The sequence below is a fragment of the Leiobunum rupestre genome, chromosome 9, assembly GCF_980474605.1.
Source record: "Leiobunum rupestre chromosome 9, qqLeiRupe1.1.hap1, whole genome shotgun sequence".
Classification (NCBI taxonomy): domain Eukaryota; kingdom Metazoa; phylum Arthropoda; class Arachnida; order Opiliones; family Sclerosomatidae; genus Leiobunum; species Leiobunum rupestre.
In genome coordinates, this window is record NC_143392.1 from 9341218 (window position 1) to 9367781 (window position 26564).

The 26564-nt window shown below is 37.9% G+C and overlaps 1 protein-coding gene across 3 annotated transcripts; it reads left to right on the top strand.

Moving 5' to 3' along the window:
• Positions 1 to 237: 237 nt before the first annotated feature.
• Positions 238 to 22330, top strand: LOC149926457 (uncharacterized). Of its 3 annotated transcripts, XM_090159452.1 has the most exons (9): positions 238 to 804; positions 2348 to 2496; positions 7941 to 8142; positions 8239 to 9723; positions 12344 to 12463; positions 14057 to 14204; positions 16867 to 17049; positions 19284 to 19985; positions 21418 to 22329. In XM_090159452.1, the coding sequence occupies exons 1-9, from the start codon at positions 700 to 702 to the stop codon at positions 21639 to 21641; spliced, it is 3318 nt and encodes a 1105-aa protein (XP_090015578.1). In that variant the 5' UTR covers positions 238 to 699; the 3' UTR covers positions 21642 to 22329. The 3 variants fall into 3 exon arrangements, with proteins under 3 accessions (XP_090015578.1, XP_090015579.1, XP_090015577.1); XM_090159451.1 differs by lacking the exons at positions 238 to 804; positions 2348 to 2496 and adding an exon at positions 5325 to 5920; XM_090159453.1 differs by lacking the exons at positions 238 to 804; positions 2348 to 2496; positions 12344 to 12463 and adding an exon at positions 5322 to 5920 and having other exon boundaries at positions 21418 to 22330.
• Positions 22331 to 26564: the final 4234 nt, after the last annotated feature.

A 26564-nucleotide genomic window follows, 5' to 3' on the forward strand; every position in this document is an offset into this window, starting at 1 on the left:
ATTATAAACAATAACAGTACGATCAGTAGTATTTGAAGGTCATCTGGTCGCGAGGCTGTTTAACGAAAGACATCCAGCGATAGGCATTTCGTAGGACGCGGACTGGGAACCGCAGTTTACAAGCTTAGGTAAGTAGAAACGTCCCCAGAAGCGAGCAACGTAAACTTTCGCTTTCATGCCTATATTACATCGTTGGAGCAGACGCGGCGAAGAGGGGCCGAAAAAGTTTAATTTTAGAAATCTTCACTTCTGGGTTACCGCCTAGAGAGGCTAGAAGCGGTGATTTCAACTGCCTCCAACTCGGGCCTTGCGAAGAGCTAAGGCCTAACACACTTTTTGCGGGTAATAACACTTTTTCCTTCTCTCTCTCGTTCTCCGTCCTATCTTCTTTTCGCGTCCTCCATTCGCCGCTCGGTTCTTTGATTTTTCCATTCTCTCAGTCCATCACCTGGCCACCTTTGATAACCGACAAATAATTATCAGTCACCGGTATCGGACGCGAAAACCAAGCGTCGCTTAAGCCTTAGCTCTTCGTAAAGTTTCGCTTCATTTATTTCAATTTTATATTCCGCTACTTTAAAATTAAAAATTAAAATTGGCAATAACCGTGTCGCTACATTTTGGATTACTACTACGTCATTTCGTGTCTCTACCGCTTAATTAATTAAACCTAATCGGACCAAGAATCGGAAGGACATCATGGCATCTGAGGAGCGTCTAACTGTCAAATTACTCGGAGGATCACCCTGGGGTTTCCGATTAACCGGTGGAGCTGGTACGGGACAGCCCTTAACAGTTAACAAGGTAAAGTACTTGCGCTTTTTTCCCCAGTACCGTATTTGTTGACTTAGCGATGATACAATTTTCCTTAAGAAAGTGGTACGGGTATAAGAAAGGGCTGAACATTGGATTTGGGCTTCAATCCAAATATTTTAAAAAACCCCTATTTTTGATTAAGAAGATTGCTCGGAGTAGCCAAATTTGTTTCGCGTTTTCGTCCGCGATACAGTCACTCTCCGCAGCCAGACTCGCTCTATTTTAGGAACTTAAAAAAGGTTGAAACTAATTATTTTCCTCTCAGAGATGATTAAACTACGGCAATTTGTCATTTTCCCGAAAGCGAATGCCGTGGACATCTTGATTTAACTTTAAATGAGTCTGCTAATTTTTGCTCCATGAACTACCAATTCGTATTTCTATTTGAAAATAGAGCGATTAAAAATAATTTGAAAGCTACTTGATTTAAATAAAATGCAATGATGAATTAATTTTCTAACCATTTCTTCTAGTATTTAAAAAATAATAGAAAATTTCTAAATATAAACCAATTATAAATATTTCAATAAACTGGTCAAACTAAACTAAATGTCAAATAATTTAAGCATTTTTAAACAATATTTTAGTAATAATATTAAATAGTAATAAAATTATTTAAATTTCAAATAAAATAATACTAAATTTCAAATAAAAATAATACTAAATTTCAAATAAAATAATAATAAATTTCAAATAAAAATAATACTAAATTTCAAATAAAATAATATTAAACTTCAAATAAAAATATTGAATTTCAAATAAATAATATTAAATTTCAAATAAAAAATATTAAATTTCAAATAAAAAATATTGAATTTCAAATAAATAATATTAAATTTCAAATAAAATAATACTAAATCCAATCAAACACTCTTTAACATTCGTCAACCGATAAAAATTAATAATTTAAAATTAAAATAAACATTTAACTAGGTGATTTTAAACAATATTTTAGCTATTTTAAATAGTGATAATTTAAATAAATTGGACGCCGAGTTCAATCAAACCCTTCTTAACATTCGTATACTGATAAAAATAATTTTAAAAAACTAAAATACGAAAAAATGTTACATTTCAAGAAGGTCATTTTAATATTAATTATTAAAAATGAAAATAAATTGGGCGCCAAGTTCAATCAAACCCACGTCAATTTTCATTAGCGCGTGCCGAAATCGTGGATGTAACAAACCGAAGCATTCGTGCAAAATCCCCAGTCGGAGAAGTAACAAGATATTAGAACTCCAAAATCCAATTTTTCCTCTCTTTTTTTCTATCGCAAATACTCTCCGCGTATTTCTCTACAATAAACAAACGTTCTTTTGGGCCATCACTAAATAACTTCCCCGACTGAAATCTCCCACATGGCTCTATGACCCACACACCCCCACCCCTGTTCCTACCATCTCTCTCATAAAAACCAAACTTTCAAAGAAGCCTTCTTTTGAAGTATCTATACCTTTAATTTAACCCGAAAATGTATCTAAAGTTTTACGAGTTGACCTGATTATTTTCCTTCATTGGGGGGAAATAGATTCGTCGGAAGAGCAAGGCTCAACATCAAATGAAGGAAGGCGATTTGATAGTGGCCATTAATGGTGTCAAATGTCAAATGGTCACGTACGACGAAGCGATGAATGTTGTAGACGAAGCCACCGACGCACTCAATATTGAAATCATCAGGTAAACCTCACCACATTTTTACTATCTCCACATTTTGCAAAAGTTAAACATTTACTTAATATTAATTCATTTAAAATTGTGAAATTCCCCAAATATATTTTTCTTAAAGTGCTAGTTTCAGAAGTATATATAATATATCCCTTAAAGATAAGTATCCATCTGAATGTACTGATAATTTTATTCGCGCCAAAACATACCTTCGCAGACTCCCTCTGATTTTCCAAAATAAATTTTGGAGGAAAAAATTGTGCTTGGGAAATAGTTATTTTGTAAAACTTTTAGGTTGTCTCATTCCGTCAATCTGCGAGTAAAATCTAGTCAGATTTATTGATATATAAATAGACTCGCACGCATAAAGATGTAACTTCGAATATCTCAGACTACAGATGGAAATTTTAAATTTGGAGACCGTTACGACACAAGTCTGGGGATGGGTTAGCTTTTACTAGTCAAGGGTACCATGACACAGGGGCCCCCGTCTTCGAAATAAATGTTTTTTTCTTTTTTAACATTATTTAAAGTCAAAAAGTAGGGTCTGAATTGGTTTAGGGGCCCCAAATAATGTTAATCCGGCCCTGACTAAAGTGACTATGCCTACGACAATGACAAACATTTTTCAATTTGAGACTTTTATAATTACTTCAATTATCTCATAATTTTACATTTCACATCGATCGTGGTGTATTCCTACTCTATTTAGAATGAAATTTATGCCATTAGAAACTGCTGGAACTTGCGCGGTTACACGTTTCACTTTTATGGTCACTTCTCTCGTAAAATAGATTTTATATACTTCTGGTTTTAGATACTTTGATTAGTTAATTGTTTTCGGCTTATCGGAAAGTAGATGTTTAAAAATGCACGCAATTAATATTTAATTTCCGTAGATTAAGTGGTTAATTAGTTACCGAGTATTGCAAATACACACCGTAGAATGTATTTCCTTTGTTGAAAAAATAGACCAAAAACGAACGTTAGGCTTAGCACGTTAATCTTATAGCGTTAGAAGCCCTAATGATTGAAATCCCACGCAAAACCAGTACGGTAAATATAATAAAAATAATATAAGAGAAATGCCCTGTAGGCTCTACTAAAATTCTGCGTCGTCATTATTTCGAGATGTTTAACTTGGCTCATAACCCAACAAAGTAAGGGGGATAACTTTTCTTTTATGATCCCGACCGTAGACGGAAAAAGGGATTTTAAAAAAGCCAAAAATGCAGTCCTGCAGCTTCCATTATGCACCCCAATCGTAGATCAACACTAACAATAATTGATGATTCTTTAAATGACCGTGGGAGTACTGCCCCGGAGAAATAAGAATTGGAATATGCATTTTTAAATCAGTGATGTGAAATAGCTGGGTAATATTATTTTGCCCCCACTGACATTGTGATTTAGAGCTTTAACATTATCAATGGCCCACCGTAGTTATTTCCATTTTATAGTCATTTGGGTTTAATATAGTCTTGAATTTAATTTCGTTAATCGCGAGTCCTACTTTAGCTCAAACGCATTTATTTACAAATAATTCGCCAGGCTTTAATTTCGTGGTTCGTTGTCATTTTCACAACCTTGGTTCGATGTATTGTTTAAATTCTGAATTTGGCCCACCATTTAAACTTATTTTCCACCACTGTCTTAAATATTGGATTTAGGTCTAAAAGAATGCACCGTAGAGGTAAAGGGAGGGTTTGGTTTGGGTTGCGTCGAGATAAGCTTTGAAGATAAAGGCCAAGGCTTAAATTCTCTTTCTTTCAATCGAGTCCTCGAGCTTGGTTTGATTTATTTTTAGTAATCAACTGTCGCTTTAGAGGTTCGTAGAGTCAAAAAGAAGAAATAAAGCCGAGATAAATTTTCTCTATTGTAACCGATTTGTGACCCGTTAATTAGTTACTGTTCCCCCCGCTCAAACCTAAAGGTCAAACAAAAACCATTCTTTTCTGCAGGAGGATATTGGGGAATTTGAAATTCAATTCCAGTTTTTACGTTTGGGATATTGAATGTCGTGGAAAGTATTAGAAGCGTACCCTTTTGCTGGCTGGTTGGTGAAAGACCGGAAGCTTAATGGATGTTTAAGGCTTTTCCTGCCAAAACCTTTTGAAAAAATATTACGTGAGTGTGCTGGTAACGCGAGAAAAAGCATTTATAAAAATGGCATTGTAGAGAATGTAGACGTAGTCTTATTGCGCGCAGACTAATTTCCATAAAAGTTCTCACTAATCGTTTTCTACTGCGAGCTTAACCTACCTCGTATCAATTTAGGAGACTTGTAGTTGCATTAGATTTTACTAATTATATCCGTCAAAATATGTTGACCTTAATCAAATTTAATTATCTCCGGGTAATTTGGCTCGACCAACTTGTTTTATAATTTTGTTAAAAACATTTAATACATTTTAAGTTGGTAGATCGCCTGTAAAAACATCCACCTGTAAAGACGGGGGCTGAAATCGGGGAAAACAAAATTACAAAAACACCGTTGAAGCTAGCGTTTAAAATTAAAACAACCAAATCTAAAATAATGTATTTTTACTTTGAGAAAAAACTGTTTCCCTGTTCACAATTATAGCGGCTTGCTCTAGTCGGCACATTGTTGGGTTCCTTGGCACCCCTCGTCCCCGGAATATTCGGGACACTTGCCAAAATAAAACACTTTTATCATCAACAGGCCGCTCTTCTGCATGGGTCCTCCGCTATGTAACACCAACCAATGCACCGTCGCGTTTCTTATATTTTCCTTCATCATGCCACCCTCCCCATCCTCGGTCCCACCCTGACATTTCTTTGAATAAGATTACGCGGGCTAGAGACGCCATCAACCTGCGCACGGATCCCGGGTGCTCTTCGCTTTCGGGGCAGTTGGGGGGAACCGTCTCCAGTCCTGTCTTCGCCTCTGCAGTGATACGGAAGACAGTTAGCCAAACCGCGCCACCACGCGGTCCAAATGCTACTTTTACATCACTCCCAATCTCAAAGAGAGCGCGCACGAAAATCAAGGTGAATCAGAGAAACAAGAACGATTTAGTCGCGAGTGTTACCTTTTTTTTGGGTGTATCGCGGGGGGGTTGACAATAGTCATCAATTAGTTAATTTCGCACCTTTCCAAATGGAAGGGCGTGGCAGGATTGATTTAACCTCGACGACCCGTCATGTGTTGCGAAAACTTCAAATATCCGTATAGCCCCTGGGTCGAGACTAACTGGAATTACCCGAAAGAGGAAGAAGATTTTGAAGCGGTCAAAATGGGTTACGTGGCCAACGCCGTGGTCGGCTTCAAGCGGGCCATGGCCAGGGTGACTATCGTGCCGCTGATGTGCGGAATCCTAGCGGTGGTCCTCTTTACCGCCGTTGTCTACTCGACGATACGAAATTACAAGAAGATGAAAGCGAAAACGAAAAAAGACAAAAGTGCTAAAGACAGGTAGGCGTTAGGTTTCAACCTACCGTAACCGGCTAACGTTATTCACTTACCCGGACACGCTCGTAATCGCGGCGTTTTTGACCGATTCTCCATGCGGCTGCAAAAATTCGGTTGATCGAGCCAAATTTTTAATATTTGAAAAGCGTGGGTGCCAAATTAGCGACAATATATTTAATTTTTGTTCTTTTTCCTCATCTTTACACCAGGATCGTTTTTAAACTATAATAATTTAAGAGAAAAACATATTCGCTTGCCAAATTCTTTCCCTCAATGAAAGATTTTCGTTAATTTCACGAATTATTATTTTTTTTGGGCATCTGTCGTAATATTAAATAAATTGTTATTTCTCCGGTTTTAGATCGGCACTTTTGATGGCCAGATTAAGCTCGGGTTAATGTCTTTTAATTTATTTTCTAATTTAGCAGGAATTCAGGAAATCTTAAATTCGTATTATCCAGAGTGTTAGTAATACTTTAGCTAATTATAGCGGGGTTAATTGCGAACAAATGGTTCGTAAAAGTGGCTTATATTCTTATATGCTAAGATCACCAAGATAAAATGGAAAATGAAGTTTGAGGGATAACTACATTTAGTTTCTAACATCCAATATTTTCTCCACGGAAGATCCCAATGATTTTAAGGGAGCGGCAAATATTGGATCCTTTTGGCGGCGACAGAAATATCAGGGAATGTTTTCCAACAAATCTGTACTCGCATGAAACTGAGTTAATGCTAAATCTCTAATCAGTGACGTCATAGGCTTATACACCTATTACGGGAAGTAATCAGCCTTTTATTAATATTATATCTTGAAGTAATACAAAAATTATTTTTTGTAATATAATTTAATATAATATAATATTCAAACCGCGAATACTTTGAAGAGACACGGTAATTTTTAAAACAGCACGCTTGGAGTAATAAAAAATTAATTAATATAATATAATATAATATTCAAACCGCGAATACTTTGAAGAGACATGGTAATTTTTAAAACCGCACGCTTGGAGTAATGCAAAATTAATTAATATAATATAATATAATATAATATTCAAACCGCGAATAGAAGAGACATGGTAATTTTTAAAACAGCACGCTTGGAGTAATAAAAAATTAATTAATATAGTATAATATAATTTAATATAATATAATATTCAAACCGCGAATACTTTGAAGAGACATGGTAATTTTTAAAACCGCACGCTTGGAGTAATAAAAAAATTTAATATAATATAATTTAATATAATATAATATTCAAACCGCGAAGAGAAGAGACATGGTAATTTTTAAAACAGCACGCTTGGAGTAATGAAAAATTAATTAATATAATATAATATAATATAATATAATATAATATAATATTCAAACCGCGAATAGAAGAGACATGTTAATTTTTAAAACAGCACGCTTGGAGTAATAAAAAAATAATTAATATAATATAATATAATTTAATATAATATAATATTCAAACCGCGAATACTTTGAAGAGACATGGTAATTTTTAAAACCACACGCTTGGAGTAATAAAAAATTAATATAATATAATATTCAAACCGCGAATAGAAGAGACATGGTAATTTTGAAAACCGCACGCTTGGAGTAATAAAAAAATAATATAATATAATTTAATATAATATAATATTCAAACCGCGAATAGAGGAGACATGGTAATTTTTAAAACCGCACGCTTGGATCCCCACTTTGTGGCGTAATTACGTCTAAACCCGGCCCATATTTAAAAATAAATTCTTTGATGCCGTCATAAACCGTGAGAGGGAGATGAGGGGGGGGGGGGGGCAACGTCTCGCCTAAGAGATGACACCGAGTCGGCGATTTTGGCACTTTTAAAAAAGCGTATCCCCCAGATGCCCACCCCCGAAATTCTCAAAACTAAATTTAGGTAACTAATCTTCCAAAGGGAAGAGATGGAGAACTTCGTTGAATGAACTTTAGGAGCAGACGCGCAACCAATGCCACGCAATCATTCTTAGTTGGAAATACTTTTCTTTCTTTCTGTCAGATCCGCGTTAGGAAAAGAGAATGTGGCTCCCTCCGCCGCGCCACAGCAACCGCACCAGCAACCGCACCAGCAACCGCCATCTCAACCGCAGCCTTCGCAACAGGTTAAAACCACAACCAGCGTGGAGGCCACCGCGCAACGAACCGAAGCGACCCCCCTGAACCAAAAAGATAACTACAGCGGGGTGGAGAACGCAACTAAGGTGAGACTGAGACCGTATTTGTTGTTGTTATTTGAAAGCTCGATGGTCGACTTCTTCCATCTTTGAATTAAAACAAAAAGATTTATTTATTCGCAGACCTTCGTCGAAGATCAAAGGTTGCAGACGACTTCCATCCACCAAACAAGTAGCACTCAGATTCGCCAACAAGAAACTAAAACGACGCAACATTTCGAACATACGCAGCATCAGCAGCAAGAGGCAATCGCCGGCTCGCCGACTTCGCCATCCAAACCCTTCTTCCCGCAAGTGAAATTCCCCTACCAGCCGTCCTTGGATCAACAAACGCACCAAGACCACCAGCAACAGCATATTGGTCATTCAATCCAAGAGCAGTACCAACAGACCCAATTTTATCAAGAGCATTTCAAACACCCGCAGTTTCAACAACCCCAGAAACCACCTCACGCGCAATCGCTGCCGCCTCAACCGTCTTTTCAACATCCGGAATTTCCTTTGCCGCAACAACCACAGCCACGAACTCAATTCGAGCCGCAAGCACCGCCCCAGCAACAATTCCAACCGCAAGTATCGCCGCAGCAAAAATTTCAACCACAATTATCGCCGCAGCAACAATTTCAACCACAATTATCGCCGCAGCAACAATTTCAACCACAAAAAGCGCCTTCTCCACAACCCCAATTTCAACCGCAATTATCGCCACAGCAACAATTTCAACCACAAAAAGCCCCTTCTCCACAACCCCAATTTCAACCACAAAAAGCACCTTCTCCACAACCCCAATTTCAACCGCAATTATCGCCACAGCAACAATTTCAACCACAAAAAGCCCCTTCTCCACAACCCCAATTTCAACCGCAATTTTCGCCACAGCAACAAATTCAACCACCAGAGGTCCTTTCACCTCAACTTCAATTTCAACAAGCACCGCAACCTCAATTTCACGCACAAAAGCCTCAGTTTCAAGCCCAACCCGAATATAAACCAGAAGTCCAACTCCCGTTACAACCACCTCAGCCTTCAATCGCCCCCACTTTCAACGCGAAAGCGGTCCTCCTGTCCTCCCAGCTCTTCGCCACCCCGCAACCTTTCTCGAGCCCAGTCAGTGGCGAAGATGGCGGCCAAGAGAAAGTGGTCAGTTTCGAGCAATCGGCTGACGACAAACACTTCCATCAGTTGAAGACGGAACAGACACGCCAGAAAACGGACAATTCTGAAAAGAGGACATTCCTCCGAGAGGAGAAATCCTTCGTCAAGGAGGAGGGGGGCCCTGGACAAATGGCTCCACTCACGAACGCAGATGCGGAAGCGGCGATCGACCAAACATCTTCCAAGCCTGTGTCGTCCATCATCCAAGATCTAGAGGAGGCCACGCGGGATTTCCATCGCGTGGCCGACGCCATGAGCGCCACCAACATCTCCAAGTCCATCGAGTCTACCAGCTCCAGTCTCTTTAAAGTGTCCAAGTTCGAGTCGCAACAAGCCACCAACATGGAAAGTCACTCCATCTGGAGACCGACCTCGCCAATATTCAACCAACCCTTGATGCCTAAGCCAATCGCTACCCAGCCCTCCCAAGACATCAAAACCACAAATTTTCAGGTCAGATATAAATACCTATTTTTTCGGTGCCCAAGTAACTAATTTAATAAGCGTAATCAATTAATTAGACATCAATAAAAAATTCTCACAGTGGTGTAGCTAAGACAACCTAGCCCCCCAACTAGTTTCCCACGTGATCTCCGGAAATTGGGCTTAAAAAATATCACGAAATATGATTTCCAGAATTTGGTTACACGAGTTACAAAAGAAGGGGCTCTTTAATAACCACGCGATTCGAAACATAATGAAGATGGCTCTGTAAACAAAGCTTGAATGGCTTTCTAACATTTTCTTCCAGAAACAAATCTAGGCGACATTCCGCGGAGCAATTAAGAAACCATTTGAATCGAGATTGTCAAAGATATTTCTAAAATTAAATGGGCCTAAAGAATATTGGAATTTATCCCTAAAAATAGCGTCGGAATATCCTAGTGGAAGACATTTCTTAGGGCTGCATTCCGTTTGTGTTTTTGTTCCTAATCCTGGATGGGGTGGGCGAGGGCGACATGAGGTAAGGGTGTCGAAATCATCCGGGGAATGAGATTAAAAATAAAATCAAGATGACTAGTCGGGGGTCCCGAAATAGATTCAGATTCATCTGAAACCACTGATATGACGAGAAGAAAGAACTTCCCAGGTTTACAAGGACGCGTCTTCCCACCCAATACCCTCGATTCATTTTCCACTGAGTTTTAAATAAACCTTCAAATAAAATAAGCTTGGCCGTATGTTAGTCAATGTAGAGTGATTGCAGTCACTAATGTTACGGAGTGCTACTACTTTATAAAACGCTACTAGTGGCGCCATCTACGACAGTTTTTCGAAAGCAAATACTATTTAAGTTTTGTAGAAACGGAAAGGAAATTGCATACTAAGAATTCATCTTTTCTGATAATAGATGGCGCTTGTGCAGAGTGCATTTTTAATTTTATCTCACACCACTTATATGCAACGGGACACGTAACGCCAGACTAAAAATATTTGTCACTAAAGGACAATGAATACATTTTAATGGTGCCTTTTAAATTTAATTATTAATTAATTAATTCATATTTATATAGATATTTATTATTTAACTTAATATTAATTTAATAAGAACCTTCAAAGCTCTTATTCTAAATAATTCTTAAAAATTTAATATTAACTTTCAAAGCTTATAGAAACAGACGATAGAGGCCGCATCAGACCACTTATATGCAATGGGACTCGTAAAAACACTAAGAATATATTATTATTATTATCCCCCATCCAGCCACTAAAATATCTATGGCACCATACACGAGTCCAATTTGATGTTAGTGGTCTGAGATTGGATTAAGCCTTACAGTGACCCTTTTGGCGCTATGACTTGCTTAACGTTTTCAAATTATTTTTTCAATTAAATCAAATCGAAAAAGCTCGCAGGGCTCCCACCAGGTCCCTAAATTACCTAAATGCCCCTACTTTTTTTCGAGGTCCCTAAACCACCTTAAAATCGGAATCTGGTCCCTAAATCCCCCTATTTCTAGTAATATAATATTTAACCAGAATTGTATCGATTCAAGTTTATAGCTATAATTTACTACATTAGGTGGCGCCACGAGCTCGGCTAAATTGAATTCATAATGAGCCCAACTGTCGTAAACTATATAATTTTGAGTAAAGATAAGTAATTTTTGTGATAAAATATTTTTACAAATTAAAACTAAGTCAATTTTAGAAATATCCTATTTTAAAAGTCATTTTTGTAAATAATGGTCCCTATTTGGTTCGTACTTTTCAAAATTTGTTTCCTATTTCACCCTATTTCTAGCCTGAAAAATCCCCCATTTCCCTATTTGTTTTCTCCAGATTTTGGTGGGAGCTCTGAGCTCGAAAAAAGATAAAGCAATTTTTTTAACCGTTTGGCAAAATTTGAATAATATTTTTAAAAATTAGTCTTTTTAAAATATTATTTTTAGCAGACTGCATCTGGCACTGCGGCAAAAATTCCCTTTGGAGGTTTTTATTAAATCCAGAAACGTTTATTGGGAGGCTGAAAAATTTATGACAAAAAAGTGTGTAAAACAAGATGCTTAAGTCGCTCCTTAGGGTCAATGTTCTTGCCACCCGTTCATCGGCCGCTTGTCGATTTCGGATTTCCCTATCTATATATATACACACAAAACCCATCTCACCCAGAACTAAAAACGAAGAAATGGGAAGGCCTTCTTACCTTTATTAGAATTGCCAGGTTAGGTTTATTTACCACGCGATTAAGCTAAAAATAACCTCACACTACTGTCAGAGGTAAAAAATATGTTAAAACAGTCAACATCCTAAATAAAACTTTCAGCCTTTGACAGCGCTAGCCGGTGAAAAGGATAGATCTGGAAAGTTCCGCTCACTCGCTTTCAGACAGAACATCTCCTTATATTCAATGCTAGCAATAGTTTTTCCTTAAGAGATATATCTGTACCTATACATTTTATTTTATCCGCAACCTCTCTCTCTCTGGCTTCCCGATCTTTTGGCACCTTTGCCAACAATGGGCCCTCTATGCGTTAATATACCTGAGTTAAACGAGAGGTCACGACCCCCGCCGGGAAACGCGCTAAACGCAAACGTCGACAATGTCACCGAATCGTTAAAAAATACGCAGGGAGAAGAACCCTCCAAGAAAAAGGCGCCCAACGTGCCGCCCAAGCCCAAAGCCAGCAGGCCACTCAGCGCACCGCCCATGGACTTCAATATCGTGGAGTTCGCGCGGGAAAACGGCTTGGTAAGAGCGAGCCAATGTGTGTGTACGATTAACGAAATCGATTGTGACCTTAACCGATTAATCGATTTACGGTTGATGAAGTAGATTTGCATTTGTGATTTTGATATTTTAGTATTCTAATTGTCCTTAACACGGACAAGGTTAATAGAAAATGAAGGAGGTTGGAGCTAGATTTTTTCTGTCAATAATAGTCAGAATGAAATGTCGGAAAAGTAAATTGAACACTTTTTATTTAATTGTATAAGCTTAAATTAATATATAATAAATTCAACTAGAAATTTAAATAATTAATTATTATCTAATACCTCACTTTGTTAAAGCAACTGAAGGAATTTAATTTACGGGTGCTCCAACCTCCCGAATTGTTATCTATGAACCTTGATATTTTTTACAAGTTATTACACACAAAATATCATTAATAAAAGAATAAACTTACTCGCATAGATAAAATTTAATTTTTAATTTAAATAAAAAATATACACCAAATAAGTTAACCCTTTTAATAATTAACGTCATATACAACATCAACCTAACTTTCTTGAAAATACGCAAAAATTCGGCGACAATTTATTGGCACCGGCATCGCGGTGATAAGAACAACCCTGACAATCCTTTTCCAACCGCGACAATTCCCAACAACAACATCGTAGTTCACAACACTACAGTCGTAATATAAGATTAGCGGAAAATCATATTTACGAGCGGTAACTAAACTAGGAAGTAGTCTATGTGGTTCGATTGAGTATTATTTTAACCGTATTTCTGACGTAGGGGGAAATGTAGGGGTACGTGGTAAACTAGCCGCGTTTCGTTCCACTCTGCCAGCGTACAGTGAATCCCATATACCTGCCAGTGGTTGTATTCGCCAGCACTTCATCAAGACAGCGGAAAAAAGGGGACTTCTCTATAACGTACAATCGGGCTATTTTTAAAATCCCTTCGATGCTCGGTGTGGTTGCGGGTTTGGCATGGACCTCGGAGTGACTCCCAGAGTCGAGAATTTGAGAAAGCGGCGCTCGGGCAAATCGTCAGCCATTGCCCCCTGCTCAGCGACTCGGCGGTGTTGCTTCGGGGATAGATTTTAATAAAACCAATTCTTGGCGAGTCATCAGCCCGGAGTACTCGGTTCCCAACTAACTTCGTCTGTAGTTACAAATAATACGATTCACTCCAGCTGATTTGGTTAAATAACTTACTTAAACTCGAAGGATTATATCATGGTCTGAGTAAGTTTGATTTAACGTAAAAATGGGATTTTGGAATATGTTTGCATTTTTATTTAACAAAGTTATATTTCAATTACGTAACTTAATCTATTTAACCTTGCGGTCGATTTTATGTTATTGAAAAGTACCTTATAACGATATTTTATAAGAATAATTCCATTGAAATATATTAATATTTAACCAAGTTTCCGAGTGTACGGAATGAAATTTAAAGTTCGTAAATATTATAAGCGTACGTCTTCTAGAATTCGTAGAATTTTTTGGTTCAAACATTTACCCAACTAATGAAATACCGATTGCATTTTGGAGAAGGTCAAATTATAATTTTCTTTTAAATAAATAAATAAAATTCGTTTTAATGAAATAGGGAGGCATTCAACAGAGCGAGATGAAAACGACAAGTGCCACTACCAGCTCCACCTCGGAGTTCTACTCGAGCAGCGTGTCCACCGGAGCCTACCAACCTTCGCCCGAAGCCGACGAAAATGACTCTACATCCCTGCTTACCAGGCGAAGTTAGTTCTAATTATTGTTCATACCAGGGGAAGTTAGTTCAAACTAATTGTTCATACCAGGGGAAGTTAGTTCAAATTATTGTTCATCCCAAGCGAAGTCAGTTCTAATTATTGTTCATACCAGGCGAAGTTAGTTGAAATTATGGCCAATACCAAGGGAAGTTAGTTCAAACTAATTGTTAATGCCAGGGGAAGTTAGTTCAAATGATTGATATTGCCAGGTGACGTTAGTTCAGATAATTGTTAATACCAGGCGAAGTTAGCTCAAATTATTGTTCATACCATGTGACTTTTGTTCAGATAATTGTTAATACCAGGTGAAGTTAGTTCAAATTATTGTTAATATCAGGCGACGTTAGTTCTAATTATTGTTAATCTCAAGGGAAATCAGTTCAAATTACTGTTAACATCAGGCAACGTTAGTTCAAATTGCTGTTAACATCAGGCAACGTTAGTTCAAATGGCTGTTAACATCAGGCAACGTTAGTTCAAATGGCTGTTAACATCAGGCAACGTTAGTTCAAATTGCTGTTAACATCAGGCAACGTTAGTTCAAATTGCTGTTAACATCAGGCGACGTTAGTTCAAATTACTGTTAACATCAGGCAACGTTCGTTCAGATAATTGTTAATGCCATGGGAAGTTAGTTCATATTATTGTTCATCCCAAGCGAAGTCAGTTGAAATTAATGCTAATTCCAAGCGAAGTTAGTTCATATTAATTTTTAATACCAGGGGAAGTTAGTTCAAATCATTGATATTACCAGGCGAAGTTAGTCCAAATTATTGTTAATACCAGGCGACGTTAGTTCAAATTACTCTTAATATCAGGCGACGTTACTTCAAATTACTGTTAATATCAGCGATGTTAGTTCAAATAATTGTTCATACCAAGCGAAGTCAGTTAAAATTATTTATAATACCAAGCAAAGTTAGTTTAAAATATTGATATTACCAGTACCTTTTTTCAGATAATTGTTAATACTAAGCGACGTTAGTTCAGATAATTGTTAATACCAGGTGACATTAGTTCAAATTATTGTTCATACTAGGCGAAATTAGTTAAAATTATTGTTTGTACCAGGCAAAATTAGTTAAAATTATTGTTTGTACCAGGCGAAGTTAGTTCAAATTATTATTAAAATTACTGTTAATAACGTAATATCAGGTGACGTTAGTTCAGATAATTTTTAATATCAGACGACGTTAGTTCAAATTGTTGATAATACCAGCTGAAGTTAATTTAAATTATTGAAAATGATTCATAAAAATTCGGACTAATGAGTACAGGAACTTTTCGGTGCCACCAAGAATGTACCCAAGAATGTGCGAGTACAGCATTAACCGCTGATACCACCCTCTCAAACTTCGTAGCCTAAGTTCGGCTGATTTTTAATCACAATACCTAAACATAGATGTCGATAGTTCGCGAGGAGAGTGTCACGAAAAATCGAAATAATTATTTTATAAAATGAAGAGACACGCATAAAATAATTATTTAAATCTTTCCATGGATAAATTTAAAAGAAATTTTAATATTTATATAAATATCTCTTGTAAGCGGCCATATTTCCATCCCTCTATCGGGAAAAATAGTCATTAAGTTAGTGCACAGGTGCGAAGGTGATATAAAAATGCCGTAAATTACGCCACCTTACAGCTCTTAACGATATTATTTTTCCATTTAAAAAAACGCAAAAAAGTAGAGCGTTGCATACTCACACCAACAGAAGACGCTACCAAACAAATTACCTTCGCACATGCGCAGAATGAGTTACAATTTTTTTGCCGATAGAGGGATGAGAACAAGCGTTTTTTAAGTCCCTGTATTAATTATTTTAAGTTAGAAATTATTCCAACATTATGAAACGAGAAAATCGGAGAAATCGTAAAATGTCTTAATAAAACTAAAGATAATGTAGAACTCCGTACCCTAGATTCGAATTCTGAGAGCTTTCTGATTAACGGTTTTGTAACGAAGCGTTTACCCATTTCAAGCACGCGACCTATAGTTGGTTACCATGGTAACTATGGAGCTAATTTGTTCGGAGTTCCGGCAGGAAGTGGGTAAACGCTAGTGACTACTAGAGGTCGGGGATGGTTAACTTTTATTCAATAGATAAAGTTCTCAAAATTATTCGTAAAACGTTTTGATCAAGTAATTTATATTTCTCTATTATCCGAGTAATTTTTTGATAAATTTGTAATATTAATCGGAAAAACGACGTTTTTTCGATAAAAAGCTAAAATTTTACGAATAATACATGTTTTTTAATCATTTTCCGAAATATTAACCGGTAAATTTCTTTGTTTACATTTTTTTCCCGAAAAAAATCAATTTAAACATTGATAATGATTAACCGTCCCCGACCTCTAGTGACAGTTATTTCGAATCTAGGGTACTAGCTTTATATTATCTTTAATAAAATCTAGGAAGAAATCTGGTCTACAATTGGTCTACTTACGCCTGTAGAAGTGTTCTACGCGGTACGCGCCGAAGCATTGCTCAAGCAGTCGAACGCCAAGGGGCTTATGTAAATAATAGGATTGTGTTCGAGTTAAAAAATAAGTTAATTAAATTTTGTAACAAAACTGGGGGTTACATAGGACAGTTAAAAAAACCAATCGCTTAGAAAAAATAATAAACTTTTATTTTCTTAAAGGGAAAATGTACACGTCTTCGAGTTTCTACGAGGAACCTGGCGCCATCTACCCAACGGTGGAGGAGCAAGTGGAATTGTGTCGGAAAATAGCAGATTCGCTCTCGGCAGATACCAATAAAAAATCAAAAGGAGCCAATATGTTCTACAAGAGAGTTAAAAGGTCACACAAGTGGGTTCACGAATGTAAGTCAACGGCACTAGCTCTATCGCTCAAATAATGTGCATATTCAAGTGTTTCGAAATTTAGGGGTAGTAAGTTATGAAAGCACGTTGAGTTATTTATTTAACTAAGGCAATAGAAATATAGATTCGTACAATATCTTTCACGAGAAAATTCCATGGTCAAAAACATCAAATTCGTTGATACGCCATCCAAATTCATACTTTAACAAAATATAGCGCCATCTGCTCTCATTCCTATCAACTAAATGCGCTAGAATATAGTGGTCGACTTGTAGATTTAAATAAGCAGACAGCTTTCACACAGACAGTTTAAAACTAGCTCGGTAGGCGGTGATACCTCTAACAAAAATTTAAACTAAATTATCTTAAATTTAATTGAAGATCGACGAATTTCACCTTTACGCCACCAGGTATAACGAAATCTAGAAGTGATTGGCGCTAGTTTCGTTAAAAACAAGTCGTGTTAGCAGATTTAGATTTCGATATAGTTTCTACTCCTTTAAGTTTATCTTGTTATAGTCCCATTTTCAGTGTAAGCCAAAAGACCGTGTATTTTCGAGGCCAAAAGACCGTGCATTTTCGAGATAGCAAAACGCATATTCACGCAGTAGACTCGTCTATAACAGTGGCGTATCGAATCGGGAGTTGGGCCCACTCGCAATCTATTAATATGCCAAAAAAAAACTAAAATAGCTGAGCTATACTAAGCAGCGCAACATGACAGAATTGAAATTAGGAATTAGCGAATAATACTCGGACTAGCCAATTGAGAACTTGTTGGGGATTCAAATAATAGAAGAGAAGGTGGTGTTTTCCAAATTGAAAAAAGTAGCGATCTCTAGAGTGAGTGTTGGGAGACGTGAAGAGTGGGAGTTTGGCAGACGAGCCTGGATTCTCTCTGAAATGTAGAGGCAGGACGCGTATGCGCTCGGAGAGTTGTTTGCTCGTGTCTACAGCACCCATTCGACAGGTTCACGTTACCGCTTTCCTTTTATAGACCCGCCTCGAACCTTTAAATCAACCTTTTAAAATGAATAACAAATATCACATCTGGGGTTGACGAAAAATTATATTTTGGTTCATCCAAAATAAAGAGTTTTACGGTAAATTGGCGGAAATTAAATTATTCTTAAATCGTACCTTATAGCAAGGGGGTTCACTCAAGTAATTAGGTGTAAAAATCGGAGGAAATGGCGAAAATTCACCATCAAAATTGAGGAAACGCAGGGGAAACCACCCAAATTTAAATAATGTTAGAAATTACAAGTAATCACCGACAAATTGTTAGAAATTACTGGAAATCACCGACAAATTGTTAGCAATTACTGGAAATCACCGACAAATTGTTAGCAATTACTGGAAATCATCAACAAATTGTTAGCAATTACTGGAAATCACCGATAAATTGTTAGTAATTACTGTAAATCACCGACAAATTATCAGAAATTACTGAAAATCATCGAAATATTGTTAGTAATTACTGAAAATCCCCAAAATATTTTTTGTAATTACTGAAAATCACCCAAAAATTGTTAGAAATTACTGCAAATCACTCAAAAAATTGTTAGAAATTACTGCAAATCACCCGAACATTTAAAGAACTCAATGAAAATCACAGAATAATTGTGATGAATAACTGGAAATCACCTATTTGAGCATTTTTGGGTCCCCTTATTGTACGTTCCGTGTTCGACTTATAATTATTCAATAGGTGTTAAACACCCAGTCTAAAAACTCAAATTACAATTTATTATAACTGAGATACTCCAACTCGTTTCGACTGTCGCTCAATAGATGTCAGCAAAAATTAAAATCGAAACAAGTTAGTCAAACCACAATGGCTCTCGAAATCGGATCCCTCATTTAGTATCGCGCTATAGCCGTTTTTAATTACTTTCTGCATATACCAATAGATGGAAGCACATGCTAGGAGCGTATTTTTTCACGTTTTTTACGCTTTATACTAGGAGCAACAAACACAGCACCCCACCCAAGAAGAACGCAACCCGTTAAAAGTCGTGCATTTTCTTGCGTACATTTTAGCTTTAGGGGAAAATTCGGAAATTGTCTTCCCCCCGCCCTTAAAACGTTCAGCCTAAAGGCTCGTCCAATGAAATTTGTACGCAACACTACGTTAGCGTGTTTAAAGGCTAGCTGCGTTCTCCTCGTGTTTGTTGCTCCTAGCTTTAAAGCTATACTAAATTAAATTAATTAATTTTCTAACCATATTGTAGCCGGCCTCGACGCTTACTCGAGCGACGGTGGAATAACGGATACGGAACAGGAGCCCCCGACCCCTGACCTGACGGCCCCGTACATCAAGGTCAGCAAGGGTCCGCCCAAGCTGAAACTCATCATGGCTCCCAGACCAATAGTCGACATGCAAAAACTCAAGTCAGCGGGCCAACAATTCAACGAACACAACGTGGTCAGCCCCGACATTTGCATGAATATCGTGCGCGACCTCAACTCGCCCTGCGGTCGCGGGGCGGCCATCTTCGCCAAGCGCAAGCAGAAGGCCGAGGAGTGGGTCGTCGACGATGAGAGGGTCAAGGCCAAGACCGAAGCGCGCAAGGCCTCCATGCAGAACGCCGACCTCTTGGCGGACATCTTCCCGCCGCCAGTGGCCCTCAACCCGCGGGTCAAACTGGTCAAGAGCCCCTGGGAGGCCGCCATGGAGTCGCCCATCGGCAGCTGCGACGCCGCCTTCGTCGAGTTGGCGCCCGTGGTCGGCAGCTTCATGGCCCAGTCCATCATCCAAGCGGCCGAGCACAAGCTGGCCAACCACCTGTCCCCGGAAGAGTACGACCCTTCCACGGAGTATCACCCGCCGGGGCAACGCAAGCAGCCGGAGCCCATCTACAAGCCCGTCGCTCCGGTCAGCGTGGACATCTATCGACCAAAGGCACCGAAAGGTTGGAAGGGAACAACTCAAGGTACGCCAATCCATTCAGTTACGCTATAAGTATATATTATTTAGTGTTGTTAATTTTCCGGAAAAATAAAATGTGGAGAAATTCCCTGAAAATTTTCCGAACTGCCGAAAAATAAAAAATTTAAACATAAATTACTTTTTAAGGGTTTTTAATACGTTTTAAACTTTTTATCGACATAAAATGTCTAATATCAGTAAACATACTACAAAACATTAATAGTGTTACATTGTTAATCAGTTTAAAGCTAGTCTAGAGGTTTAGTTTTATTTTTATATTCGAAAATACGGAAAATTTTCCGGAAAAAAGGCCTCGATCATTTTCCGGAATATTTTCCGAGCGGAAACTTTTCCGTCTTTAACGCTGGTTCACACGGGCAGTGTTTTCCGGATTTTCTATATTTTCTCGTTTTACCCCCTTTTCCCGTTGTTCTGGCGCACGGGAAAACGACTGTACACACGGAGAAAAAAATGTTGAAATATCTCTACTTTATTTTCCCGGTTTTTGAAGCTCTTTGAGTTCGACTAATCAGCGAGCGTTTCGCTGTCACGTGATATAAGGAGTGATTTTGAAAGTCTTTAAAAGTAGGCTTAAGAATTTTTGCGTCTACCACGTGACGGCATAACGCTCACTGACTGGTAGAGCCCAACGCCCCTCAAAAAAAGTTATCCGTTTTCTTGTTCCCCGGCAGCGCTCGCTGTGATAAAATCCGGCAAATTTTGTCCGTGTGTACAGTCGTGTTCCTGCGCGCCAGAACCACGGGAAAAGGCGGTAAAACTAGAAAATATAGAAAACCAGGAAAACACTGCCCGTGTGACCCAAGCTTTACAACACTAAGGTTATAAGGTGTTAAGGTTTTATTGTTGCCGTCTTCGACACCCTTTTGTAACAGGGCGGCTCACAAAGAGCACAGCAAAAACAAATTTAAAAATACATGGAAGAGTATCATTTAAAACAGATTTGGTAAAAAATACAAAGGTAAACTAGGTTAATTGCAAAGGATGGAGAAACAGACAGACCTTATATTAGCAAAGTTATATAGTAGTTAAATATAATGCAAATAATAATCAAGTATAAGAATGAAGTATAATAATGAAATATAATAATGGAATACAATAGTAATGAAGTGAAATACAATGCAATAGTTATAGGCAGGGGGATATCGAGTACAAAAACTAGTGAAATACTGAAGTGCATCCGAATTAAACGCTATATCACAGGATTAAACGCAATATTACAGATACCTGCTATATTACAAAGCAAATCTTAATATAACAGGGTTAAATGCAGTATTACAAATATATATTATATCACAGAGGTAATCTTAATATCCCAGAGTAGCAGTTCTCGTATGACGTTGTCGCTCTAGGTGCCATACATATAGTATAGACTTGAGAGGATGCAAACAGTAATTGTCCGTTCTTTGGTCCCGCAGAAAGCGTCCCTACAAACAGGGTCGAATCCGAATTGGCGCCATTCGCGCCTCCAGCTTACCAAAGCGAAGCCAGAATTCCGTCGCACAGCGGCAGCCAAGCGCTACGTCCAGTCTCTTTCCACGACTTTAACACCCTCCCGAGGTCGTGGACGAACGCCAAATCCAGCCCGGCGCAAAGAAGCGGCTCGTTCAGGCCAGTCAAACCTCCCAGTACCTCATTCTGAAGGCGCCTCGCCAACGGCTAAGTCGGGCTGAGGAAGGAACGGGAAAACCGAGTCGAGGAGGAGGACGGCGCCAACTACATTGGTGCTCCGAGAGGAAGTTCCGAAAACCCATCTGACCCATTACATCGTTAAAATTTACAGAGATGGAAACTTGAGCGAAATTCAGACTCGCAACCGTGTTCCCGTGATTTTTTAAAGCGTGTATATGTGTGAGACAATTGCGTTTTTGTCTTCAAAATGGAACTGTGATCAACGATATTAATACGACGCTGTAAATAAACAAAAAACCGTAATATTGTACATGTTGAATGTATATCTACATTTATTTGCCCCTTTTTTGCCGTTATATTATGATATTTATGAAAAAATATTTAACGTTAATTTCGCGATGATACAAAGTTCCATTGAGCGGTATTGTGATAATACCGCTTGTTGGACGAAGTAATTTAGAATAATTTGTTTATCTCACCACAAAATACGTAACCACTGCCTTATTTATTTGAAATTCCCCGAGTATTATTTTGCTTTGATATATTATCCTCCTGGTAGATTTAATATTAGATTCACTCCAAAATTAGCAAAATAATGAGCTTTACGTGGAGACTCATCATATCTATACTTTCTGTTCAGATTACGACTCATTTTCTCTTTTGTATTATTGTATTTTAATGGAGTGTAGCCCATACGTTGAATAAATAATATTGATCAACTATAACATTTTGTTCCATCTTTATTTCGATCATTTTTCGTTTTAGTAACGTGGCCATTTTTTCAAAAATACTAGGTGCATGGGGCCAAACAAATTACAAATATTATTAGAAATTTCGTCATCATATAGATTAGGGTCGCGTAAAATCACTGAATCAATTCCATTTTCTCCATGATCTAGACCAAACAGCCAATTATTCCATCGGTATAAACAAGATGTCCCGGACATTTAAGTACACAAATCCCCCCGATGTATTAACTATATTTTAAATATTACATTTAAATTTGAACAAATTTCCAATCATCTTGTACATTAACCAAGAGGAATTTTATCTGAAAATAATTTTCCGTAATACCTGGAACAATTTAATTTAAATTAATTTTTAGACCAGTGATTCCCAATTTTTTCTTTTTTTTCTATGGAACCCTAAATTATTCACCTAATTCTAGCAGAACCCCAACTCACTTTTTTTACTTATCTTAAAAGACTCTATAGCTATAGCTATAGCGCGAACAGTTGGCCGTGAAGGCGAAGAGGAAAACATTACAGCGCTCCCCAGTGGCCAAAGGAAACAAACGCGCAAAAATGGACTCATACGGTCTCTCAAAAATTAAAAGGTCTCCTATGATAATATGGTCTCATATCGGGCTCATGAGAATTATATGGTCTAAGCTCGGACTCGCAAACCATAATATGGTCTCAGCTCGAACTCGTCTCGTAGTAATACCCTATATTATATTGGTATCAGCTCAGGCTCACAAAATTACGCTATATTATAATGGTCTCAACTCGGGCTCAAATTCAATGACCACAAAGTTTTGTTCGCTTCTCGGGCTCGTATCATTCTCATAATAAAGCCTGGGCTCAGTTTCAAATCGAGTGTGAGATTAGCCCGTTCAGCTTTGGTTGGCACGAAATTCAAATATGACAATAGTCCGTAGGCGGGCTGTGGGGTCCCGCCAGAAATCTCACTTAAAATTAAAATTTAATAATGCAACCGAAAACGTAGTTCAAAAATGATCAGCACCAAGTAAAAATATAATTTTCAACCAAGTCTGTCTAAACGAAAAAACATTATTTGGTTAAAAAAAAAGAACAAGATGTCACGGACATTTAAGTACACACAATCCCACTGATGTATTAACTTTATTTTAAATATTAAATTTAAATTTGAACAAATTTCCAATCATGAACTTAATAAACCCAAGAGGAATGTTATCGGAAAAGAATTATTGGAGTTACCTGGTTTTGGAAATAAGGTGGCGTAACGCGAACACGTTCATTTAAATCAATTTTTATAAAAACCAAGTTTTCCGAGTTACCTGGTTTTGGAAATAAGGCAGCGAAACGCGAACACGTCCATTTAAATTAATTTGTATAAAAACCAAGTTTTTCGAGTTACCTGGTTTTGGAAATAAGGCGGCGAAACGCGAACACGTTCATTTAAATTAATTTGTATAAAAACCAAGTTTTTCGAGTTACCTGGTTTTGGAAATAAGGTAGCGAAACGCGAACGAGTTATATGGCACCTGTATCAAATGGCACGAAATTCAAATATGTCAATAGTGCCTACGCGGGTGGTGGGGTACATTTAAATTGAAAATCGACCAAAACACTAAAGTGGGCAAATGCCCCACTTCTCGAGCTCCGATATCAATCGCCTTTGTACCACTAACGTACCACAAGCAATCGTGTGTACGGCAGCTGGCCAAAAAATATTTAGTGGCACACTTATTCTTAACTTCTGGGCATAACAAATATTTAGGGTCACACTTATTTTTTACGCGCCTGTTCATACGTTATTTCAGGCAGGCTTTCAATGGAATGCGAATATAGTTTCAGCGCGTAAAGAATTCAGGTATGACGCGAAATGGCTAATTAACTCACTTAAAATTAACCTTTTTCAACGCGACTGCAACCTAAGCTGGAATGGGCCTAGAAGTAACAAAACTTGTGGTTTTTGATCAAATCTTATTTACCTTCTTCCTGTCGTACGACGTGCGTAAAAAGGGCGTTAAACGTGCGTAAAACGTTGAGTGTTACACTTATTGTTACTTCTGGGCATACGCTGAAAGCTCGGCGCGAACGGCCTTGAAAAATGCGAGAGGGAAACTGGCGTTTAGAACTCAATAGACACGCGGATTTACAATGTCGGAAGTTGCGGGGTCCGTATACGCTGTCTAAAAAACCTTAGAATTAAAATTAAGGAACGTAATTGCAAATCTAGGTTATATGGAAACCTTAGCTATTCAAAAATGTAACTCTCATGGAAATCGAACTTAAATTAAGGAACGTTATGTAGACTTTTAGGCGAAAATATAAAACCGCGAAAATTGGGGTCCCGTAAATTAACCCGAAAACTATACTTAAATTTAATATTTACTGATATAACCGAAGTTGTAGTTATAACCGAGCATTCTGACTTGATGCTGAAGAAAATAAACAGCATGATATTTTCGTGGACGAAAATGAATTTCAGAGAAAACCGAATGTTAAGTTAATTTCTGATGAAATATTTCCTTTTAAAATATAAATAAAATGTTCCTTCATATATTGTCGAGAAATCGTTTAAAAATAATATTTATTGACAAAGGCTTAGTTTACGACGTTCGTGGGTTTCTCGTAAGCCGCCATCTTTAAAAGAATATTTTTGCATTGGACACTTTTTAAGAGTTCTCACCTTTTTACTCTAGCTACCTCGATTTGTTTACAAAGTCCTTTTTAGTTTTACACGAGCCTAGTATAGGCTAGAGTAAAACTCCCGTAGCCGCTACAGTCCCCGCCGCCGCCGCCGTTCGCAGACACGCCGTTTTCTAACGCCACGGTAGGATTCTCACCGTCCGCAATAACGTCGTTCTCTTACGCCACGCGTTTTAAACCTGAGAGGGAAAGGCCGTAGAAAGCTAGCCATATTCTCCTATAGTTATACCAGATTTCCGTCCCTAAAATTCACGTGAGTTCGACAACTAACAACCTAGCAAGCCGGGCAATCGGGATTCGGCGATCTTCTGGCGTTTCCGTCTCTGGCGTTTTGGCGTTTTCGTTCGCACACGGTTTCCGCAACAGCGCTTGCCTCTCACTTCCATTCGGGTGTGGGAGGGTAAGATATGGCGCTCCTTTCTATTGTTGGCCAAGGCTGGTAAAAGTTGGCGACTCTTCGGAGCCCAGCCATTCTGTGGAATTTAAGAACTATCACCTTCCCAGAGCCCCAAGGTGTGAAGGGAGGGGAGGGGGTGGCATGGGTTTTCGTAAGTGCATCTCTAAACGTGGTGAAATCGCTTCTGTTTGCCTTTTAACCCTTTAGCCCAAACACTCTGGGTAATTTTTGAAATTATCACCCCTATATTTCCCACAAACATATTTCGAGCGGTTCCCATATTTTCCACAAAAATATTTCGAGTGGTTTTTCCCGACCGTTTATTTTGTTTGTTCATGTTTCTGTTAACGGTTATACTACTATTCGTTGTGTTCGTAAAGCTTGGCTCGTGTGAAACTATTATTTGGGACTGCCGGGCCCACTTGTTTACCTATCACACGAACCCAAACCTTAATGTTCGCGTTTCCCTGCTGCTTGGTTTTGAAGCTCTCTGGCACTCTTTTAACTCATCGTAGGAAAATGGGGAAAAAACAGGCATACTTCTCAACTCACCCCCTACAACTCCTTAAAATTTTTCCATCACCTTTTGAAACACCCTGTATATTGTTGTCATTTATTACTTTTTACATTTACTCAATTATATTTTAGTAATTATCACTATTTAGATATCTTGTATATTTTCTACGTTACTCTAATAGCTGCTGATCTCGAAAACAAGGACTATGTAGTGCTTTATTTTGGGTTGTTATGTATGAATTGACGGCTTTTAAAATTCATTTTGCGCGTGAAAATACCTCTACATGTTATGGTCAAAAAAGCACGCAAAGAAGGCTGTGTGCCCAAGACATGTACCTGAAGTGTCGCGCACTAAAACGTCATTTCAAAATTGTTTCAAGTAAAATACTAGACAAACATCGTTTGCAAATAAAATTTTTAATACGAACCATTTTTTCAAATACTACATTTTATCATTTCCTCTTCGACAATTTATCACTTTGAAATTTATATGGGACCTCTTTGATGGTCATCACATACGTTTTATTTGATTTATAATGGGGTGTCTGATAACGCGGATTCTTTTCACAGCAGCATTCGGGGGCGTCTTCGTTTCGCTCGA

Bases quoted from the DNA above. Each gene is read 5' to 3' on its own strand.
- LOC149926457 (XM_090159451.1), top strand. From the start codon at position 5,649: ATGTGTTGCGAAAACTTCAAATATCCGTATAGCCCCTGGGTCGAGACT. The intron at 5,921-7,940 runs GTAGGCGTTAGG...TCTTTCTGTCAG, and splicing joins GACAAAAGTGCTAAAGACAG to ATCCGCGTTAGGAAAAGAGA. The intron at 8,143-8,238 runs GTGAGACTGAGA...ATTTATTCGCAG, and splicing joins GGGTGGAGAACGCAACTAAG to ACCTTCGTCGAAGATCAAAG.